Source organism: Apis cerana, linkage group LG1 (genome assembly GCF_029169275.1).
Source record: "Apis cerana isolate GH-2021 linkage group LG1, AcerK_1.0, whole genome shotgun sequence".
Classification (NCBI taxonomy): Eukaryota; Metazoa; Arthropoda; class Insecta; order Hymenoptera; family Apidae; genus Apis; species Apis cerana.
This window is the reverse complement of record NC_083852.1, coordinates 14606133-14626003: the sequence shown is the minus strand read 5'-3', so window position 1 is coordinate 14626003 and position 19871 is coordinate 14606133. Positions and strand designations below refer to the sequence as shown.

Sequence of the window (19871 nt, the reverse complement as noted above, 5' to 3'; positions counted from 1 at the left end):
ATTATATTAAAATAAACTTTAAAAAAGTAGAACTTATATACATACAATATAATTTATATACTTGTTATATATTTTTAAAAAAAATATATTATTAAAATATTATAATTAATATATTATTTTATTTTAAAAATAAAAGAGATAATAACAATTTTACATTTAATGAAGTCAATAAAGAAAATAATTCTTGAAAGATATATATATATATATATATGATGGAATTACAGAATTGGATGGAAGTACCCCCTATGTTGCCAAGTTTTTCTCTTCTTGTGTGGTCAATTCCAAAATGTTATATGATATTATAAGAGAATAATAGAATACAATAATAAATCTTAGAATAAAAAATTTTATTTATATATATTTATTTACAAGTATATATATATATATATAAATGCATATTTGAATATTTATATTACATATTTATATTTACATAAACATTACTTATATTGATTTAATTATATATGTTTATTTCTATTTTTATTTATTTATAATATTTTTTGATATAAAAACATATTTTAAACTAATAAGTTTAAAATAAAAAGTAGTTAATAATACGAAGAACTATATTATTTTTGCATAATAGGTTCAATTAATAATCTTGAACAAACTCATAAAATCTTATTAATCAGAACCTTTATTGAAATCTTTATCTTTTTCTATCCCTACTCTGCACGCAATGAGCATAACTTGAACAAACGTCGTCAGAGAAGGTTCGAGCTTAGAAAGTTGTGCGCAACTCGCAATGAAACCAGATTTGTGGGAGGAGATGTTGGAGAGGGAGGACTAGTCAGGGATGTTGGGTCAACGTATCCAAGTATCCCCTTTCTCCTTGCATCAAGTTAGACTACTACTATATTGTGGTGAACTCGTCTTCTCCATAAAGACGATTACATTTCTGCGCATACTATCACAGCTACAGCGCATACTTATTAACCAAAGGACGAAGAGACCATGGTAGGGATAAAATCAATAGTCAAGTATTCCGTGGAATGAGAATGTCAACTTATATTTAACTATTCAACGGTTTGCTTGAGTTTTATTCGTAAACAAGGCAACAAAAATAGTCAAGAGTGAACTTCTGATGTGACAATATTTATTTTTTTAAAATAACATATAAGTACATAAAAAGATGATTTATAAATATAATCTCCAATTATATTTATTTTTAATGTTATAGTATTCAACGTAGTCACAAATATGATTATAAAGAATTGAAACAAACAATATTATATAAGTAAGATATATATAAAAACCTAAATAATTGTGATTATTTAATATATTTAATAAATTAATATAAAATTTCATTTGAACTAAATATAAAATTTTAAATTCGAATTATTTGAGTATCGTAGGAAACTGTACAGAACCTGTTACGATCAATAGATGTCAGATTCGGTCGTTTTCGACATGTTCCGTTAAGTTCCCCTACTATATTCCTGTTCCTGTTAGCCTCCAACCATTTTGCCACGCCTTGTTCACATGTATTTTCCCGGCAAAACCGGTTATTTCAGGCATGCTTTTTGGTGTACAATTTTCCATAAAAAGAAAAAACTATGGTTTCAACTAGAAGAAAAAGTTTCTTTATCATCACATCAACATTAACTTAACTTTCGATTAACTTTCGATTTGATTGAAGGAATAAATATTAAAATTTGAAACACATATTGAAATATATATTTATAGAAAATTATAACTATAGCTTGGAATTGAATATATTAAAAATTATATGAGTACATATATCTATTAGTTTTATAATCATAGTTATATAAATTATATTTTCAATATAAAAAAATATGAAATTACAATTCTTATAAATGATAATGAAAATAGTAGTAACATATAATACTATAATTTTCGTAAAATTAATAATGAATCACCAAAAATTATGAATGAAAGTTGTAAATGAAAACTATTTAATAGAATTATATATAGATACAATAGTTAATATATAATGGAAATTAAATAGTTAACATTGATTTTGTTGGAGAAATATATGTTATGAAATAAAAACATTAGAAGAATAGCAAAAACAATACAATAAAAGAAGAGTAAAAGTTAAAACGAAAGTTATAACAAAAGAAATAAAATAAGAGAATCACTTAATGGAAGAAATGGAAGAGGTGATCTATTAGTAGGAATTGAAAGGAAAAGTAATAAGAAATAGAGAACAAGAGAAGAAAAGAGTTTCACAGTAATGTTCGAGTTGCGCTTGCGTCGACAGTATTTGCTATGAGCGGATTGGCTCCCTACTCATACTTGAGTGCACGTTAGGTTGACTTAATTTCAATTCGGGCTCCTTCTCTGTTTCTCCCCTCCCTTTTTAGTTTCATCTATTCTGGTTGGTCTCTTTTGTTTTATTGGATTTTATTCAAAGATATATGAGATATCGTGATACGTACTTACTTTATATATTCTGAATAATTAGAAATATGCAGCAAAAGTGAACCCTTTTTATATTTACTAAAGAAGATGTGACAGTGAGGTAAAAAGATAGAGAAAGAAAACAAGGGGAAACGAGAGAAAAGGAAGAAGAGAGAGAGGAAGTGGATGAAGGTGGTGGATGGTGTGCAGTGGAGGAGAAGTTAGATATACAAAGATACGAAACGTCGAGAGGAGAAGAGAGGAGAGGGAAGCTCGGCTTTTGCAGCGATCGGCGCACGCTACCCCGCGCGCGCGCGCGCGTGTTCTTACAAAACAACGCATCTGAACACTCTGAACCCGTCGCTGAACGCGCTTCAACAGTTCGGCACGAATTCACATTGAGTTGATTATTCTGACGGACGCGCGGGTTTCATCGCGTCGCCGCCATATTGGCGGCTCGATATAACACGTACTAATAATAAGTTCAGATTGGGTACGGCAGGCATCGTAGTTGACGCGCCGATTTTACCGTCGTTGAATGTCGCTACTACAAATGTGCCATAAACAGCGCAGTGATCATGTCATAATATTGACAGCCATACTTAATTATATGTAACAAATCGGAAAAAACTTCATCGTCTAAATATCAATGGAACTATATGTTTTTTCTTTATTTAATTTTATATCCATCGAACGAATCGTGATTTCTTTTTTTTATGCGACTATGTAATATCGACGCCGGATCAATCATCGATTTAAAGCAAATTCAACGCTATTTTTACTTATATAGTTAACAGAATATAATTTGATAAATATTATAAGTTTGTCTTGTGTTTAATTGACCTTATTATGATTTACTATTTTAATAACAATCATAAATATTAATGAATATATATCTCAATAAATTTAAATAAAATAAATCCTGAAGAAATCATTTTTATACGGTATTATAATTTTCTTAGTGACTAAAAAATATAAAATTGTGCGAAATCTGTGAACTTATTACAACAAATTAATTTATGTGTATTTTGTTGAAATAAATATTATGGACATATTTAGTCATCGATAAACGATTATTTAAGTCAAGATTAATCTTTATTGACAACTTCATAATGATTTGCATTGTTAATAACAATGCCTGTAAGTATAACATACAATAACCAATAAATACAATAATGTTAGAAATATTATTAAATAATAATTGTTATATAATAGTAAAAAAAAATAAATTTTATATTGTATTTACAGAGTGGAAATGAACAATTCATTGGATCAAGACTTTGAGGAATTTAGATTTTCAAACCAAAACAAAATTTGTAAAGACGATGCAGTGGATGATTTGCAAAAATTTGGTACGTTTTTTTTACATATTGAATGCAGATGAAAGAAATTATATAATATATTAAAACAATGTAATGTGCACAAATAGGATTAAAATTTAGCATTATTTTTATAAATTACTTTTATGAAATTTAATATTTTACCTTTATTTAATTGAACAATCATATTTTTTTATTTGAAGAAAGCAATATATTTCATTTTAAATGTTGCTATAAAAATATTAATTATTGTATTACTAATCTATAATTATTTTTGTATTCCTATCCCATAAATTTTTCCATTAAAATTTTATTATTAATACAAATATATATATATATATATATATATATATATATATATATATATATATATATATATATATATATATATATATATATATATAAAGTAATATTATTGGAATTGTTTTTTTTTAGTTTAGAAACTTTGAATAAATTTTATATATTTGTATATATTTTTATAAAAAAATACTAGTAAAATTCATTCAAAACTCTTGAGGAAAGGTTAGGATTTTGTTATTGCTAGATAATACGAAAAATTATAATTTTTATTATGTATATTTAATTAACAAGAATGCTTAACATAATTTATTTAATTTTATTCCTTATTTAATTTTATTGAATTACAAATTTTGATATTATCTTAATTAGAATTACAATATTAAGATTGGATTTAAATATAAAATGTAATTTTATTACCTTCTTAATCCATTTGTATAATTGATTAACAATATTTTACTGATTATTTTAATAAATAAAATTTTCATAAATTAGTGTAATTATTTAAGACCGAAAGAAGCAATTTATATACATCCGTAATCACACGAAATGCATTTTGATATGAGCTATATTGTGGCGGGAATGTTGCGCTAATATGAAGTGAACCAATGATATTCGTTCTTTAGCTAGTATCGATTGGAGAATCCCGTTTTCAATTCTCGGCAAAAGCAGAGGCAATTATTCCGCTTGCGCTAGGTGGTCTGCTACCGCAACCATTTTGCGTGAACACTTGCTGTTGCTGCATATACATCGGCATCGATTGTTTACATCCGTTGTAACACGGGGAACGCGCGTTGATATATTGAGTGAACCTTTGAAATAAGAATTGTGTGTGGATATAATCAATGTGTAATTCTTTAACATATCTAACAGGAAATTATATAGTTTAATCGATTTGACAGCAGACACGAAAGCGCGGCAAATTATTCAGTCTATATTTTTCTGAGATTTTTAGTCGAAAAAGTGGTTAGATATTTTAGATATTTTAATTTTGATATTTAGATATTTAATAATATTTATATTTTTAAATACAAATTTTTTTATAAAAATAATATTAAAATATTGTAATGGATAAATATGTTGTAATACTTGGAATGTTTTTTTTCAGATAAACATATAGATGATCAAAATTCAATATTTTCATTACGATTTTCGTTATTTAGTTGTGAAATTTGTAAAAAACAATTTGTAACAAAAAAGCAGTTACGTATTCATATTCATACACATTTAGGAAGACCACGTATAGTTTTAAGGAGAGTTACAAATCTAAAAAGTTTTAAGAAAAAACACAGTAATACATATTGGTTAGATCCAGAGAAAAAAGGTTCTCTAAAATTAACATTAAAAAAACAAAATTTTACTGATTCTCTGAAACTTAAACTGAAGAAATCATCTGAATCAGAAGATTTTACTGTAGTGAAAAGCAATATTAATTTGGGAATAGAAAATCACAGTCAAAGAGACGTGGCTGGAGCAAAGGAAAATGATCAAAGACATGAAAAAGATACAGAAAATTCAATTAATCAACCGTTTGAAAACGTGATGGTAGAGCAACAGGTATGATATAATAAGATAAATATTATAAATGTTAAATAATATGATTCTATGTTTGATATTATTAATGAAGGATGAATATGGAAATATTAAATTTAATACTGAAGAACATAATCCATTGGAAGAAAATGATAGACCACCCATAGATGTCAATGAGGGTGATTCAGGCGTAGGAAGTGATATGGCAAATCCATCTGAAAAGGAAGATCAAAATGTTGATGACCTACAAAGTTCAGATCAATATGATAATTCAGATAAAAGATTCTCTGAAACAGAAGATCATGAAGAATCGGATGCATTGGAAGCAACATGTAGAGAAACAATTGAAAACTTGAAAAAACTTGGTGAACAATCTGGGTAATGTTGTTTATTTGAAAAAAAAAAATATATATATATATATATTATAAAATATATTTATATATAATGTATATATTAGTTTATGTATTAGTATATATATTAGTATATATGTTATTTAAATATGTTAATATATATATTATATTACATTTAATATATTATATATGTTTTCATGTATATTATTATTTAATATTTTAGATCTAGATCTATGAATCAATTAATTGAAAATTCAGGCATTGAAGAAGATGATGATAGAGGTCATGAATCCAATATGATACATAATTTAGAAGAAAATCCAGCTATTAGTATTATTTCAAAATCTACTACATTTTCAAATCATACAACAGATTGTACAACAGTATGTGAGGATGAAGATAAACCTGAAGAATCGACAGAAAACACAGCTAGTTTTAATTGGAGTCAATTGTCCACTAATATATCAAATAAAAATAATGAGAGTTCTAAAGAAAATGAAGAACAATCAGATCATGGGGGTGATAATAATATTGACAATGCTGGATCTCTTTTACAAAATTTGATTGAGCATCAGAGGCATAATCAAAATGAAACATTAAATAATTTACCACCAGAAACTGAATATGTTTCTCTTGAAAAGTTAGCTGAAACTGTTAATACTTGTCGTGTTTGTAATGAAAAATTTAAGGATATTGCTCATTTAGATGAGCACAGAAGCAAAGCTGGACATTATCAATGCAATATTCCAGAATGTATTAATCTTATTTTTAATTCACCATTAGAGGTTTCTATGCATAAAGCTCAAATGCATGGAACGCCTCTTTCTCCTAGCGTGAGCCAGTTGTCTCCTCATTTAAATACAAGTTCGCCTCATTTGAATCAAAATTCACCCCATTTGAGTCAAACATCTCCGCAGTTAAATACACATTCTCCTCATGCAGTGTCAATGGAATCTCCAAATACACCAAATTCTCAACAAATAAATAGGAATTCTCCTTTAACTTCTCCACATCAAACAAATTCACCTACATATAATACAGTAGCTAGTACTGGACAACAAATAATACCACCTGTTAATTTTGAACAACTACCTGCACCTGTTCAACAATTAGCTCAACAAGTACAACGTATGCCACTTCCACAAACGCAAATGCCTCCAAGTCTTCCACCAGGTGCAAATACAATGATCCCTGGTCCAAATTACTTTGTACAGCCACCAGGAAGACCACCATTGTATAGAGTTCCTGGTCCACAGGGCATGCATTATCCTCCTCATATAGCACACCTATATCCGCAGTATGGACCGGGTCCATATCCGCAAATGACTGCACCACCACAAATGCATTCTCAATTGCCTCAACAAATTTCACGTGGAAGGTATCCTACTGTTGCACAAAGTAATCGGCAAGTATTGTTGATAAAATAATCCTAAAAAATGTGAGATTTATTTTTAATCAAATTCAAATATGTTATAAAAAATGATAAATTCATTTTAATACATTATTAAACAGTTTAATTTGCATGTGTGTATTTTAGGGCACCACGAGTTCCACAAACGGGATCAACTCCACGGCAACGTATGAAACGCCCTATGCAACAATCAATGCAAGTACAACAAAATAATTCTGCAATAAAACAACGAAGAATGGATGTTTTATTGCCAGATAGGAATGAAGATGCAGATTGTCATGTTATTGCGCAGCAGAAAAGAAATGATGGTTTACCTGTTATACAAAATGTTCAAGGTGCTACTACTCAACAGACAAGCAGAAATGATTCTACTATACATCTTACGGATTCCATAACTCTTAGTGTTAGACAACCAGGTATCTTTAATACATAATTAAAGTTTTTTTTAAATATATTTCATAATATATTATTTATTTGATTTGAAATACCTCTTCTAAGATTAGTTAGCAAAAATAAGTTTTTATATTTTTATAATTTGTTTTATATTTGTTTTTATAAATTTATTTTTATGTTTAATTATTTTAAAAAAAATGAAAAAACTTAACTATTCGCGGAAGAGGTTCATTACAAGAATAAAAATATCTATTTTACTAATCTAAAGGTTCCGCTCCAGCTCAAGTGCAGAACACATCAGGTGCTAGCGGCAAGAAGTCCGATGCAAAGGCTGTGGCTAATGTACTGGCAGCCAGAGGTATTACTGTTACTCCAGCAGCAAATAAAAATAAATCAAGTGAACAAAACAAACAGCAGATACCTCCTCAGCAACAGAGGACTACATCTTCACAGCAGCCTTTAAATGTTACAGCGCTCACTCTGAATTCTGCTATTTCTATCATACCAGCTAGTTCACAAAAGAAACAACAAGAACAGGGTCAGTTTGCTGTTCCTCACAATAAACAAAACAAAACAGCGGTGAATGAAGTGGAAAGACCACCGAGACCTCCTACTGTAGATTTAACGCAAGATGGTCCACCACAAATACCAGTAGTTAGACGTGGAAGACCTCCACGGTAAGATAAATTAAAGAAAGATTACTCTATATTTATTAATAATAAGATATCCTTTGTTATTACAGAGCATTGCTTACTTGTCAAGTATGTGATAAAAATTTCCAAAATCAGGAAATGTTAACTCAACATATGGCTACTCATCGTGCACCAAGTAAATTACTTCACAAGTAAGTATATCCTTTTTCAAACAATGAAATAGGATAAAGATATCTTAGACAATGACTAAAATATTGATATATATAATAAATGCTTGATGTTAGGTGTAATCTTTGCCCTGCCCAATATCCAACAGTTCAAGCGTTAACAACGCACAAACAAGCGTATCATAAAGAAGTTGACACCGTAGCACAAAATGGTGGTGCAGAATTAGCATTGCCAGTTGTAGATTTGAAATCCCCTCATGTGTTGAATCGTTTATCAAATCTTGGTATACAAAGTTATATTCCGCTGTCGCAGCTTAGTGCTCAAACGGGTGGATATTTTGGATTACCTATAATTACAATAGACGGTGCACGAAATCCTAATACTTGTAATTTAGGTGCGCTTGGTGCTACATCTATTCTAAGTCTGGGCCCTCTAAAGCATTTGTCAAACAGGTAACTGTGGACAATTTTACATTTGTCCTATGTTCTTATAAATATCATTATATTGTCTATTTATTATAAAAAGTTGTCTTTATTTTCTTTGTTTTCTAGATAGATCAGGTAACACAAATTCAATCTGTTTAATAATTTTACATAACTAATTATTTCAATGCTTTTTTAGTTTTTTTCCTTTATCATTTTTTTTATTCTTTCCTTGTTTTATTTACATAATTATCCTTAGTTTATATAATCCTAAAGCAATACAGTATTTGTAACGAGAGTTGGAGAAATATTCGTGTTAATTTAGAACGTAGAACAAGATTTGAAATACACAATCATTATGTGAAGATAGAATTGATGATATGTATGTCATATAGTAAATATATCATTATGAAAAAGTTGCGGGATTCAAATTGCGCGTAAATCATTGCCACTATTAGTATATTTTTTTTAATAAAAAATATAAAAACACATTGAATGTATTCTTCTGAAGTAATCTTTTGAAGATACATGCAATATTAATAAACTATGGTTCCAAATGTAGTGCCACTCTCATTAATGTATCGGAAGTCACATATAAAGTCATGAAAAATTGTCATACAAAATTATATGTACGAAATTGGGAGAGAAGAATTTATTAAACTTTCAATTTAATAAGAAATCACATTGGTTTTGCTAAATAAAAAAATATCATTCATTTGAATGATACTATTTTGAATCTGATATCGGGAACATTTATATACATATATGTATATTATATAAATTACAAAGATACCTAATTAGATTTGATCATTTAAAGATTTATTAATATATCTTGGATATTTTAATCCATTTTTAAATAGTAAATAATTGTATCATACAGTGTTAAATCACGTCCGTATTTCAAATGATAAAAATTATAAGTTATAAAACTTCCACAGATAATATAATGAAATTATAAAAGTTAATTATTTTTTTTGTCAGTTTTGTTTCATATTCATACAGATTATATTAATTGGAATATATTATCAATTGTAAATACATTTTGTAGGCAAAGTTACAATTGATTTGTAGGATATTTACAGTTGAAACATATATTTGTTTGTATTTGAAACTTTATGATGATATTAGTAATTGATGTAAGTGATACTTAAACAGCGAAATGTTTATAAAATCATAAACGATTTTTATTTATTATCATTCCTACATTATTGTATATAAATAATTATCATTATTTGTGTAATATGTATATTTTAAAATACTGTTCCATTTAAATCATAGAAAATGAAAATATTACTAAAACGTGCAAGAACTGATTTAAAATAATGTTGTATATATTTGTATGATAATAAAAAATTGAAGTATATGATAATTTTAATGAAATCTAGTTAGTTATATAGCTAATAATGGGGCATTATATTGTTCTTAGTTTACAATAAAAAACGTAAGTTTAAAAAATATTTTATATATAAATGTTTTATTAAATTTTGAAATTGATTTAATTGTTAATTGTTTTAAAGAAAAAAAATTGTCTCATATTATAATTTTAAACAAGTAGAATGAAATAAATCTTTCAAGAGACATATTAATAAGTATAATTCAATATATTCCTCTCTTATCTTTTTTTTTTTTTTTTACTATTTTAAGTTTATATTTTAAATTTTTATTCTGCAAATATTAGAAATTTGTATATATTGATACTTTTATATAATATACTTATAATTAATCCAAAATTTGTGTAGATTAATAGTTATTAAGTATATTATATATTAATATATTTTTATAATATATTTTTATTTAAGATATTTATTTTTAATAATTTTATATTTTATAAGATATTAAAATTTATTTAAAGAATTTAATATAGATAATAATTTAATTAATATAAATTATTGTTATTGATTAAAATATTGTATTACTTTAAAACAATTACTATATAATTTTTAATTATTTTATTGTATAAGCAATAAATAAAATGAAAAAAATTATTAAATATTTATCAAAATTATGAATTATGAAGTAATATGAATATATAAACTTTTTATACTATAAATATTTTAAATCATTAATTAGATTTTATTTTTAATTGCAATTTTCACACAATTTCAAGAAAATATTTTCAAGGAAATTTTAAATTGTAGTTTGGAAATATAATTATAAATTATTTTATAATGGATAATTTTATATTTTAATATATTTGTTAATATTTTAGTATGTTTTATATTTTAGTTAAATAATTTACTTTTTTAAATTGTATGTTTAATAGACATAAATTATATATTTAAAAATAATTAAATATGTAAGTACTTATACAAGATGCAGAAGGCAACACAGCTTTTGTTGTCTTAGAATTGTCTTAGAAGCAACCGACAAGATTTAATTGGTGATTCCTGAGACGATTTTGAAAACTTTTCTTTTGCAAATTTTTGTTTCGGCTTTGTTAACAAGTTAAAAACACTGCCCAATCATAGAATACGTACACCAGTCGCACCACAGTGATAGCATTAGATATATGTTATTAGTGAGTCACTGAGCTTGATACATTTTGCTTCAACTGTTTGTTTAAACCCAATGACTCGCTGATGGCACAGTTAATCGTTGCGGTACGACAGGTGATTGGTCAATGTTTTTCACTAATAATTTATTAATATAATTTTTATTAATAAATATAAAACAAAACTTTTTACAAAAAAAAGTTTATTTAAAATCTGGAATCATTTTTTCATTAAATCAGGGAAAGAAATCTCCATATATATTTACATTATATTTTTAAATTATAATTTCATATTTCAATAATTTAAATATATTTATGTAATTATATTTTTATTTTGAATATTCTAAGTTATATATAATTTATCATTTTAAAAAAATAGGAAAATAGAAACTTTATTTTAAAAATATATAGTTACGTAGGTATGAGAAAATCATATATATATATATAATGCGTATGTATGTATATAATTACAACTCCTATTTCTATCATTCAAAACTGTATATCGTTTAAAAAATAGGTTTCTATAGATAATTTTATAATTTCTTTTTATGTAATTTATGGTTATTATAATTTAATTTTTTATATTTTAAATACTTCATTTTTTAATTATATTAATTATCTATTACATTAATAATTAATCATTTTATATATTGTAACCTATACATATGTTTTTACATTATCAATTTTAAGATCATTTTCTTATGAAATAATATTGTCATCATTTTATTTTAATAGAAATTTATTTTTTTTGAATATAGATACTTTGTTCGTGTTAATTTGGAAATTTCGGCATGAGTGCTATGTTAAATTCAAGAGCTGAACAATATTTCTATAGTATAAATCCTTTGGCACAAAGAATAGGAGAAGATATAACTGCAACGAAGGAAGCTTATGAAGGTTTATGGAATACATTAAGTATAGCAGAACGGAATCAAGCAATTAATGAAACCATCATTCAACCAGAAGTTGCATTAAAATATACTTTAAAAAAGCCAGAACTTACTAAAGAATTACCAGAATGGTATCCAAAATTACGTATTCAAACAGGAATGAAATATGTTATTGACGAAACTGGTTCTGTAAGTACTATTAAATAATATAAATTATAATAAATTATAATAATAATTAATGTTAAATGTTAATTTGTTTCATATTTAGATTCATAATGTTATTTTAAAATTTATTAATTAAAACAAATTTTTTATTATAATATTATAGACATTACGATGGCGTGATGAACATTCAGCTCCATTTTCATTTATGACTCAATCACAAATGAATCTTAATATAATAGATACATCGGAGGATGTAAAATCAAAGTTAATAAGAGCTCAATTTGGAGAGTCACCACATTTTTCAAGTCCAGCAAAATCACAAAAAAATAATTCAAACTCTATTAATGATACTTATACTTCATCTCATACAGTTAATTGTTTTCAATCAGATTGTTTTTCAAACAATATTTTTGAAGATGAACAATGTTGTAGCTTATTAAAAGGCAATGTTGATAGTGATCATTCTGAAAGTATATTTGCTAAATTAATGAACAAAACATCTTTGTTAAAGTTACAAAACAATTTGGCAGAAGATATGGAAAGTTTAGTCAGAGAAAGGGATTCAGATACTGATAAAAGTCAAACAAATACATTAGTAGTAATGTCACGTACAAAATCAAGCGATATTAATGAATCAACAGCATTGTTAGAAACACCGAGTTCTTATAGTAGTTTTCAATCTTCCCAATTGAATCAGGAGGAAGAGGAGCGAACTATACCAAAAACTGGTTTTGAATTTCTTGATAATTGGTAAATATATGGGTAGTTTAAAGTAGATATAAGTTAGACGTTTTGTATAATTATATTTATTATGATAAAATTGACGCTATTAATTATTAATATCGACATATATATAGATGCACATGAATAAAACTATTGTTGCGAGCATGTAATGACAGTTTCTGAACTTTTGTAATTTCAATAGCAGGATAGCACAATCATATTATTAAAACATATAAATTCTTAAATTCAAATAGAATGACATTGTGCACCTGATCTTAGATTGTATTAAATCATATTTTATAAAATTTTAGTTCCTAAAATGGTAAATATTATATTAGTATTGATCAATAATACTTTAGATAATATTTATTTTTGAACATATATCTTAAGATATATTTCTCTAATAACAATTATGATCTCAAATTGCAATGTATTTGTGAAATAATTTTATTATAAGAGTATTATAATTGAAATTAAATTAGGGATAATGTCACATGCATATTTAAGATCATAAATTTTGCATGTATTATATATAAATTTTTGTATTATTATAATATAAAGACTTTTTTTTTATATGTAAATATTATATATAAAAGTATTAACATAAATACATTGATAACATACGAAAAAATAAGGATAATTAAGAAGATTAAGAATAATATTTTATAAAAATTTAATATTTTAAAATAATCATCTTTATTTGCATTTTCATATAAAAAAATTTTTATAATTCAATACAGTGATGCATTTTTTTTTAATCGTCAGTTTCCATTATTTGATTATAAGACATATTATAAAAAATATATAATATAAGATTGAAAAACTATTTTATATTATTTGTTTCTTATATTTATATATGATAAAATTTATTATTAATTTGTTTCTTAACTAAATTAAAATATATTTATATATTTTATATAAATTATTTAGATTTATCAAAAAATAATCTTTATAAAATCTTTATAATGATAATTATTGTTAATTGCTCTCTTATCTTCCTTTTTTCTTCGAAAAATGAATGAATCAATTAATTAATAATATTAATAAAATGAAATACATTATATATTTACTGCCTGAAACGGGTCATGCTTGACTCTTTAATAATTAAAAAAATATCAAGTCATTTTTATTAAAATATATATGCATATATATTATACAGAATTTTCGAAGCATTTATTATAATATTTAAATACATTAATCTATTTAATATGATTGTCTTCTTTATTAAATGAGTTTTATTCCTTTCTTGATTCCTAAAAGTTTCACTCTTCATGTGGTCCAAAAACCTGAGAGCCAAACTAGTAAAAAAAAAATATTAAAAAGTTGGCTATACATTCTTTCCTTGAAATTTCTAAATGATTTATACCTTCTGTTCTGGGAGATTGAATTATAGTTATATTTTCATCTCCACCACCAATTTGTCCGATTTTTGAATTATTGTAATAGCCGAAGATATTTTTATTTGCTCGTGTGATACAATAAAATTCTTCTAGATCAGTTGATCTCGTTAATTTGGCTTCTGATTCTTTCTCAAAGGGTGACACCAGTATCAGACGCCTTTTTGACGATGTCCGTACTGAAACTGGAACAATCCTTTCATCATATTTATTACGAGAAAAAACAAATAATACTAAAAACACAATTTAATAATAACATTTAATAACTCTCTTAAAATTTTAAGAATATAATACTAGAATATTTACCACTTTTGCTGATTTTATCACCTGATGCACCCTTAGCTGTGTTTTTCGATTTTTGAGATAATTCTTCAGATAAGGTAGTCAAACTTTTTGAAAGAATATTTGATCGACTATTTTTATCGGAGAAAAATCGACAAGGAACATCCAATTCATTCTTATTTTCCATTCGAACAAAATTTCCCTGTTTCTGTAGAAAATCATCTAAAAATCATTTGTTGATTATTAATAAATTTTATTTTATATTTAATTATTTTATTTATATTGAAATAAATTTAAAGATAATAAATAATAATAAAAATCATTAAACCTCCTTCTTCTTTCACGTCCGTATTTACAGGACTACATTTTCCAAAACCGGAACATTTTTGTCCACCAAAACAATTTTCTTCTTTAAAATTTTTTTTAAATCGTTCATAAATATTTTTATCATCCATCAGCGTACGTGGAACTGTATCATCTTGTACGTTGCTGCTACAAAACTTGTATTGTTCCATTGCTTGACGTTCGAGTTCCTATAACAAAATTGGTTATCTTTTAAAATATATGTATTAATCTTATAAAACAATTTCGATTCGATAGTGATGATATTATGATATTATGATAAAAAGATATATTTTGATACATACGAATAATTTTAGTGAATTTCTTAAATGTATTCGCAAAATTTGCAAATAAAGCGAACATCACGATTTAAAGTAAATGAATATAAGAATAAAATATTATACTTGATATTTAAGCGCCAAAGATTCCTCTGAAGTTCTATATTGCTCCATTGCTTGTTGTTCTAATTCATCGTACCTAATATTAATTATACATTATATATACGTACGTATTATTATTATTATCACTATAACAAGAATGAAATATCTAGAGATGACTTGCTATTTTAAATTTGTGAAATTTGTATTTGTATTTGTGACACTTTGTGAGGTTTTGAAACTCTCGAAACTAAATTTTTTTTTTCTAAGGATTAGAATTCTGCCAAGAATTTAATAAATTTTAATTTTTGAAATTTTTTAAATTCAGATAAGCCAATTATCAATAATAATAAATAGTCGTTTTTTTTTGATTCGTAAAAACTTAAATTTTTACTTTTATTATTTGTATTATTTTTTTCCATAGAAATTATATTAATATAAAATTATGCTAATTAAAATAGTTTAAACATAATTTTAATTATTATCGGATAAATAAATGGGATAAATAAAAAAAAATTCATATCAATATTCTCGTAAGTTATAAGTTAGATAAATTATTTTTTACCTGAATTTCGAGAAATTCGAAACACAAAAATAATTTTAAAGATTTTGTAAAATTTGTGAACACGAATCTTTTGAGTTTTGAAATTAAAAATAACATTAAAAAGTAATCTTAAGAATTATTATTAATATCTTATTTTTTTTTTGATAAAATAAATATTAAATATAAAATATTTTTACCTTTTTTCAAATACGTTTTCCAAAGTGGTTTGATTCGCAGAAGCATTGGTTAGGACATCTCTATAAAGCCTTCTTCTGTTTCGCGTATCATTTTTATCTCTTTCACTGCTTGTCTTTGCGTTCGATCCTGGCACTTCTGGTTTTATTCGTTCACTACTTCTTGTGATATCCTTTTCTCGTTTGGTATTAGAAGCTTTTCTATCATTTTTTTCTTCAAAATTTCTTAATTCCGTGACTAGGGTATTAGCAGTAGAAAAATCTTTCGTTTTCGATGGACAACTCTTATCCAGCCATTGAAGGACTTCGGATTCTGACTTGGAACCTCGATTTTTTCCTTCAATATAGTGAGAAGGCTTATGCTGCGTACTCTTTGGTTGTCCACGGTGAGCCTTCATTGCATTTTTCGTCAACAGTATCAAATTTTTAAAATCAACGCCTTGGTTTTTTCTTTTTTGCCCTGTTTCATGATACAATTCTATAGGATGTTGGTAAACAGGTATTGGTATAGGATTCGATTGTAAAAACTTGTCTTGCACCTGAAATATATCTTTGATTAATTTGTTATATACATGAATAAAATATATGTTTTTTATTATTTTAAAATGATCAATTGTTTTCCACCTGTAAGGGATGATGAGTGATAGTAGTAGTTCGCAGAGGTTGTACAGATGTACACATTGGTGTTGAGGAAGAGGTGGATATTTGTATTTGTGCCGGTGGTGGTATCCTTTGATACCATTGTTGCGGAGGTCGAATGAATGTTGTCGCATCGGTAGCTGACAGCAATGGTATACCCGTACTCTGAAATTCACAACTTCAGAATCTATGTCTTTTTTTACTTTCTTCTCAAAAAACAAGAAAGAAATATAGATTGATATTACAAATGATATTACTGAAAAACATAAACAGGGATAGGGATATAATATCACAGAATATTTCTACAGAATTTTCAAATATTGATGAAAAATTTATTAGAAAGATAAATTATCTCCAGTATTGATATACCTAAATAGTACCTGGTATATAGCTCCTGTATTTTCATAAGTTCTGTTATAAGGAAATAATTCGTTTTGATAACTTCTCTCATTAAGAGATGGAAAATATTGTACGCGATTAACATTTTGTTCCTTGTTGCTGTTGAATCTTGTCACCGGCACCTTTGGAAAAAATTCCGGCACTTCTGGACTGAGAACTGGTGGCAAATGTTTCCTTATTCCATAAGTTTCGGTTCTTGCTGCTTGATATTCCGTTCTAAGTATTAATGGTCGATATTGAACTGTATAATAGAATTGTTGCTGGCGTTCCTTGTTCTGGCAATTCTGTTCTCGAGGTTGTTGCAGACGATAGCACTGCAAACGCATTTTTTGTTGGAGAAATTGCTGTTGGACATTGCTGCCCACTTTCCATAAGTTTCGAACTGCGTCACTAGTTACGCGAATATGTAGCTGCATCTCCATAGAATTTTCGATGGTGTAACGTTGATATTCGTAATAATTATCCAACTTTTCGATAGGATCTGACTCTTGACAGACAGCATCGTTTTAATTAGCAAAAATTTAATACAATTTCTACTAGAGAATAAGTTATATTTTCGTTCAAATTTGGAAAAAAAGATGTTATACAGTGTAATCCATTTAAATATCTTCGAATTATGATGGCGTGAAAACTATTTAATATAAATATAATATAAATATAAGAATATTTTTTTCTGGGATCAATTTTTTTAAAGTTTTTAAATTCATTGATTGAACATATTTTTTTTTGTTTTACATAATTATTTATCAAGTATTTTTTTCATTGCATCGTGATTGTAGTTGATTAAAAAATAGATATATATATATATATATATATATATAAATATATATATACTTTAATGATCTCTGATTTCCAAAAAATAAAATTTTATGTAAAATTTAAATCTATCGAAATATTTGACAAGAATTTTAATTGTGATTGAAAACTTGTAAATGAACATATTATCGTAGTACTGAATAATCCTCGATGGTTTAAAATTCTGCTCATTTTCATTTTATTAATAGTTTAATAACATTTGTAATCAATTATTCTATGCAAAAAGAGCTCGATATGATATTTATTTATAGTAAAAATAATAAGTGTTTGAGAGAAGTAACATAACGAAAACAAATTTTCCAATCATAATTGTTCATTACGTACGTATATGCAAAGATGATCAATAATATTGTGAAAAAATGTGTGAAAATCAAAATTATTAAGAATAATAAAAATAAAAAAGTTTATAGATAAAATTAATAAAAATTTATATATAAATTTAAATATAATTAAGAGAATTTAAATTTCTATGTGAAAGTGGTATTTCCAAATTAAGCATAATATGAATATTTCAAGAAGAAAGTATTCTATCGATACCAGGATGTTCGTGGAATAGATTTTATAAATCGTATGTATTTTTCTCAATGAATACGTTTGCAAGGAATACAAAAATAACGAACTATTTCTTAAAAGAGTATTATTTATTGATGAAGCATCGTTTACTAATCATGGGCAATTGAAGAAACATGCATTACTAATCGATTGAGAATCCATATTAGTTAAAATTAATGAATAAACAAAGACGTAAATGTTTGTTGTGATTAATCATAACCAAATATGTCTATATTACGTAAACGGATATATTTTAAACGAAGAAAAATATATAATATTTTTGCAAAATGCTACGAGTGATCATACGTGATGTACCATTAGATATGCGTCTAAGAACGTAATCAGTACCAACAGCCGGTTATTCAGCATCATATACACATCTTGTCAGATATATTTTAATATTTTCAATTGATGAATTGATCATAATGGAATTGTAGTGTCGTATTTGCTAAACTTTATATTAGTGAATGTTTTTTTTTGTGGGAAAGATTAAAACAAATAACTTATAACAGATAAGACCAAAGAATATAAAAATAAGAAAATATAAGAATACAAGAATAATTAGAGCCTGTGTGCTGTTATTAATTCAAAATCGAAAGATCGTTACAATAATATTATATTTAGACAATGTATTATCGTAGAAAAACACCATTTTTAAACATCTATGAGGAATGATAATTTAAAGCAAATGTTTTTTTTTGTACATTTCATGATTAAACCTTCTAGATATTAGATCGTACAATAAAAATTATTTTTTTCATATTCATAGATTCGCACGTCTTGGCCAAATCCTGCAAATCCTCTTAGATTTAAATTAAGATTTAAATTAAATTTAAATTTTATCTCTAGAGATCAAGGTCATTTCAGAATCATGTTATTATACATATTTGAATGTATTTTTTAATTATACATGATGTAATAAAAAAGAAATATATAGTTGTATGCGAAAACATCGATAATCATAAAAATTAAAAAAAAAAAAAAAAGAAAAAAAAAGAAAATGGTTTCAGAAAAAAAATATTCTCTTCAGATATCGATCCTTTGATATCATTCACGTAACGTAAAAAATATTTTTTTCACTATCACAATTCGAAGAGATATAGCCTTGTTTAAATGAATCACGCTGTATATGTAGTTATAGTTGATCGCAAAC

At 25.8% G+C, this 19871-nt stretch overlaps 3 protein-coding genes and 1 long non-coding RNA gene across 10 annotated transcripts; 2 read left to right on the top strand and 2 right to left on the bottom strand.

Annotated features, from left to right (window-relative positions):
- Positions 1-332: 332 nt before the first annotated feature.
- Positions 333-2544, bottom strand: LOC133666230 (uncharacterized). The gene is made up of 2 exons (XR_009830077.1): positions 2404-2544; positions 333-1563 (listed from the first exon to the last, which is right to left on the bottom strand). It is a non-coding gene; the product is annotated as an uncharacterized LOC133666230 (long non-coding RNA).
- On the top strand, positions 1561-10276 carry LOC108003584 (uncharacterized). 4 transcript variants are annotated; one of them, XM_062076128.1, is made up of 11 exons: positions 1561-3501; positions 3610-3713; positions 5086-5534; positions 5605-5888; positions 6084-7265; positions 7398-7687; positions 7945-8022; positions 8137-8341; positions 8407-8508; positions 8602-8937; positions 9037-10276. In XM_062076128.1, the coding sequence occupies exons 2-11, from the start codon at positions 3617-3619 to the stop codon at positions 9038-9040; spliced, it is 3027 nt and encodes a 1008-aa protein (XP_061932112.1). In that variant the 5' UTR covers positions 1561-3501; positions 3610-3616; the 3' UTR covers positions 9041-10276. The 4 variants fall into 4 exon arrangements, with proteins under 4 accessions (XP_061932112.1, XP_061932110.1, XP_061932105.1 ...); XM_062076126.1 differs by having other exon boundaries at positions 7933-8022; XM_062076121.1 differs by having other exon boundaries at positions 7945-8341.
- A 1118-nt stretch (positions 10277-11394) lies between these two features.
- Positions 11395-14385, top strand: LOC108003585 (uncharacterized protein C1orf198 homolog). Of its 4 annotated transcripts, none has more exons than XM_017065934.3 (3): positions 11395-11516; positions 12157-12477; positions 12617-14385. In XM_017065934.3, exons 2-3 carry the CDS (start codon positions 12190-12192, stop codon positions 13205-13207), a joined length of 879 nt encoding a protein of 292 aa, XP_016921423.1. In that variant the 5' UTR covers positions 11395-11516; positions 12157-12189; the 3' UTR covers positions 13208-14385. The 4 variants fall into 4 exon arrangements, with proteins under 4 accessions (XP_016921423.1, XP_016921420.1, XP_016921421.1 ...); XM_017065931.3 differs by lacking the exon at positions 11395-11516 and adding an exon at positions 11829-11958; XM_017065932.3 differs by lacking the exon at positions 11395-11516 and adding an exon at positions 11852-11915.
- Positions 14297-15732, bottom strand: LOC108003526 (uncharacterized). Its single transcript, XM_017065803.3, has 5 exons — positions 15602-15732; positions 15184-15388; positions 14880-15077; positions 14543-14758; positions 14297-14474 (listed from the first exon to the last, which is right to left on the bottom strand). Exons 1-5 carry the CDS (start codon positions 15647-15649, stop codon positions 14446-14448), a joined length of 696 nt encoding a protein of 231 aa, XP_016921292.3. The 5' UTR covers positions 15650-15732; the 3' UTR covers positions 14297-14445.
- Between the last annotated feature and the right edge of the window lie 4139 nt (positions 15733-19871).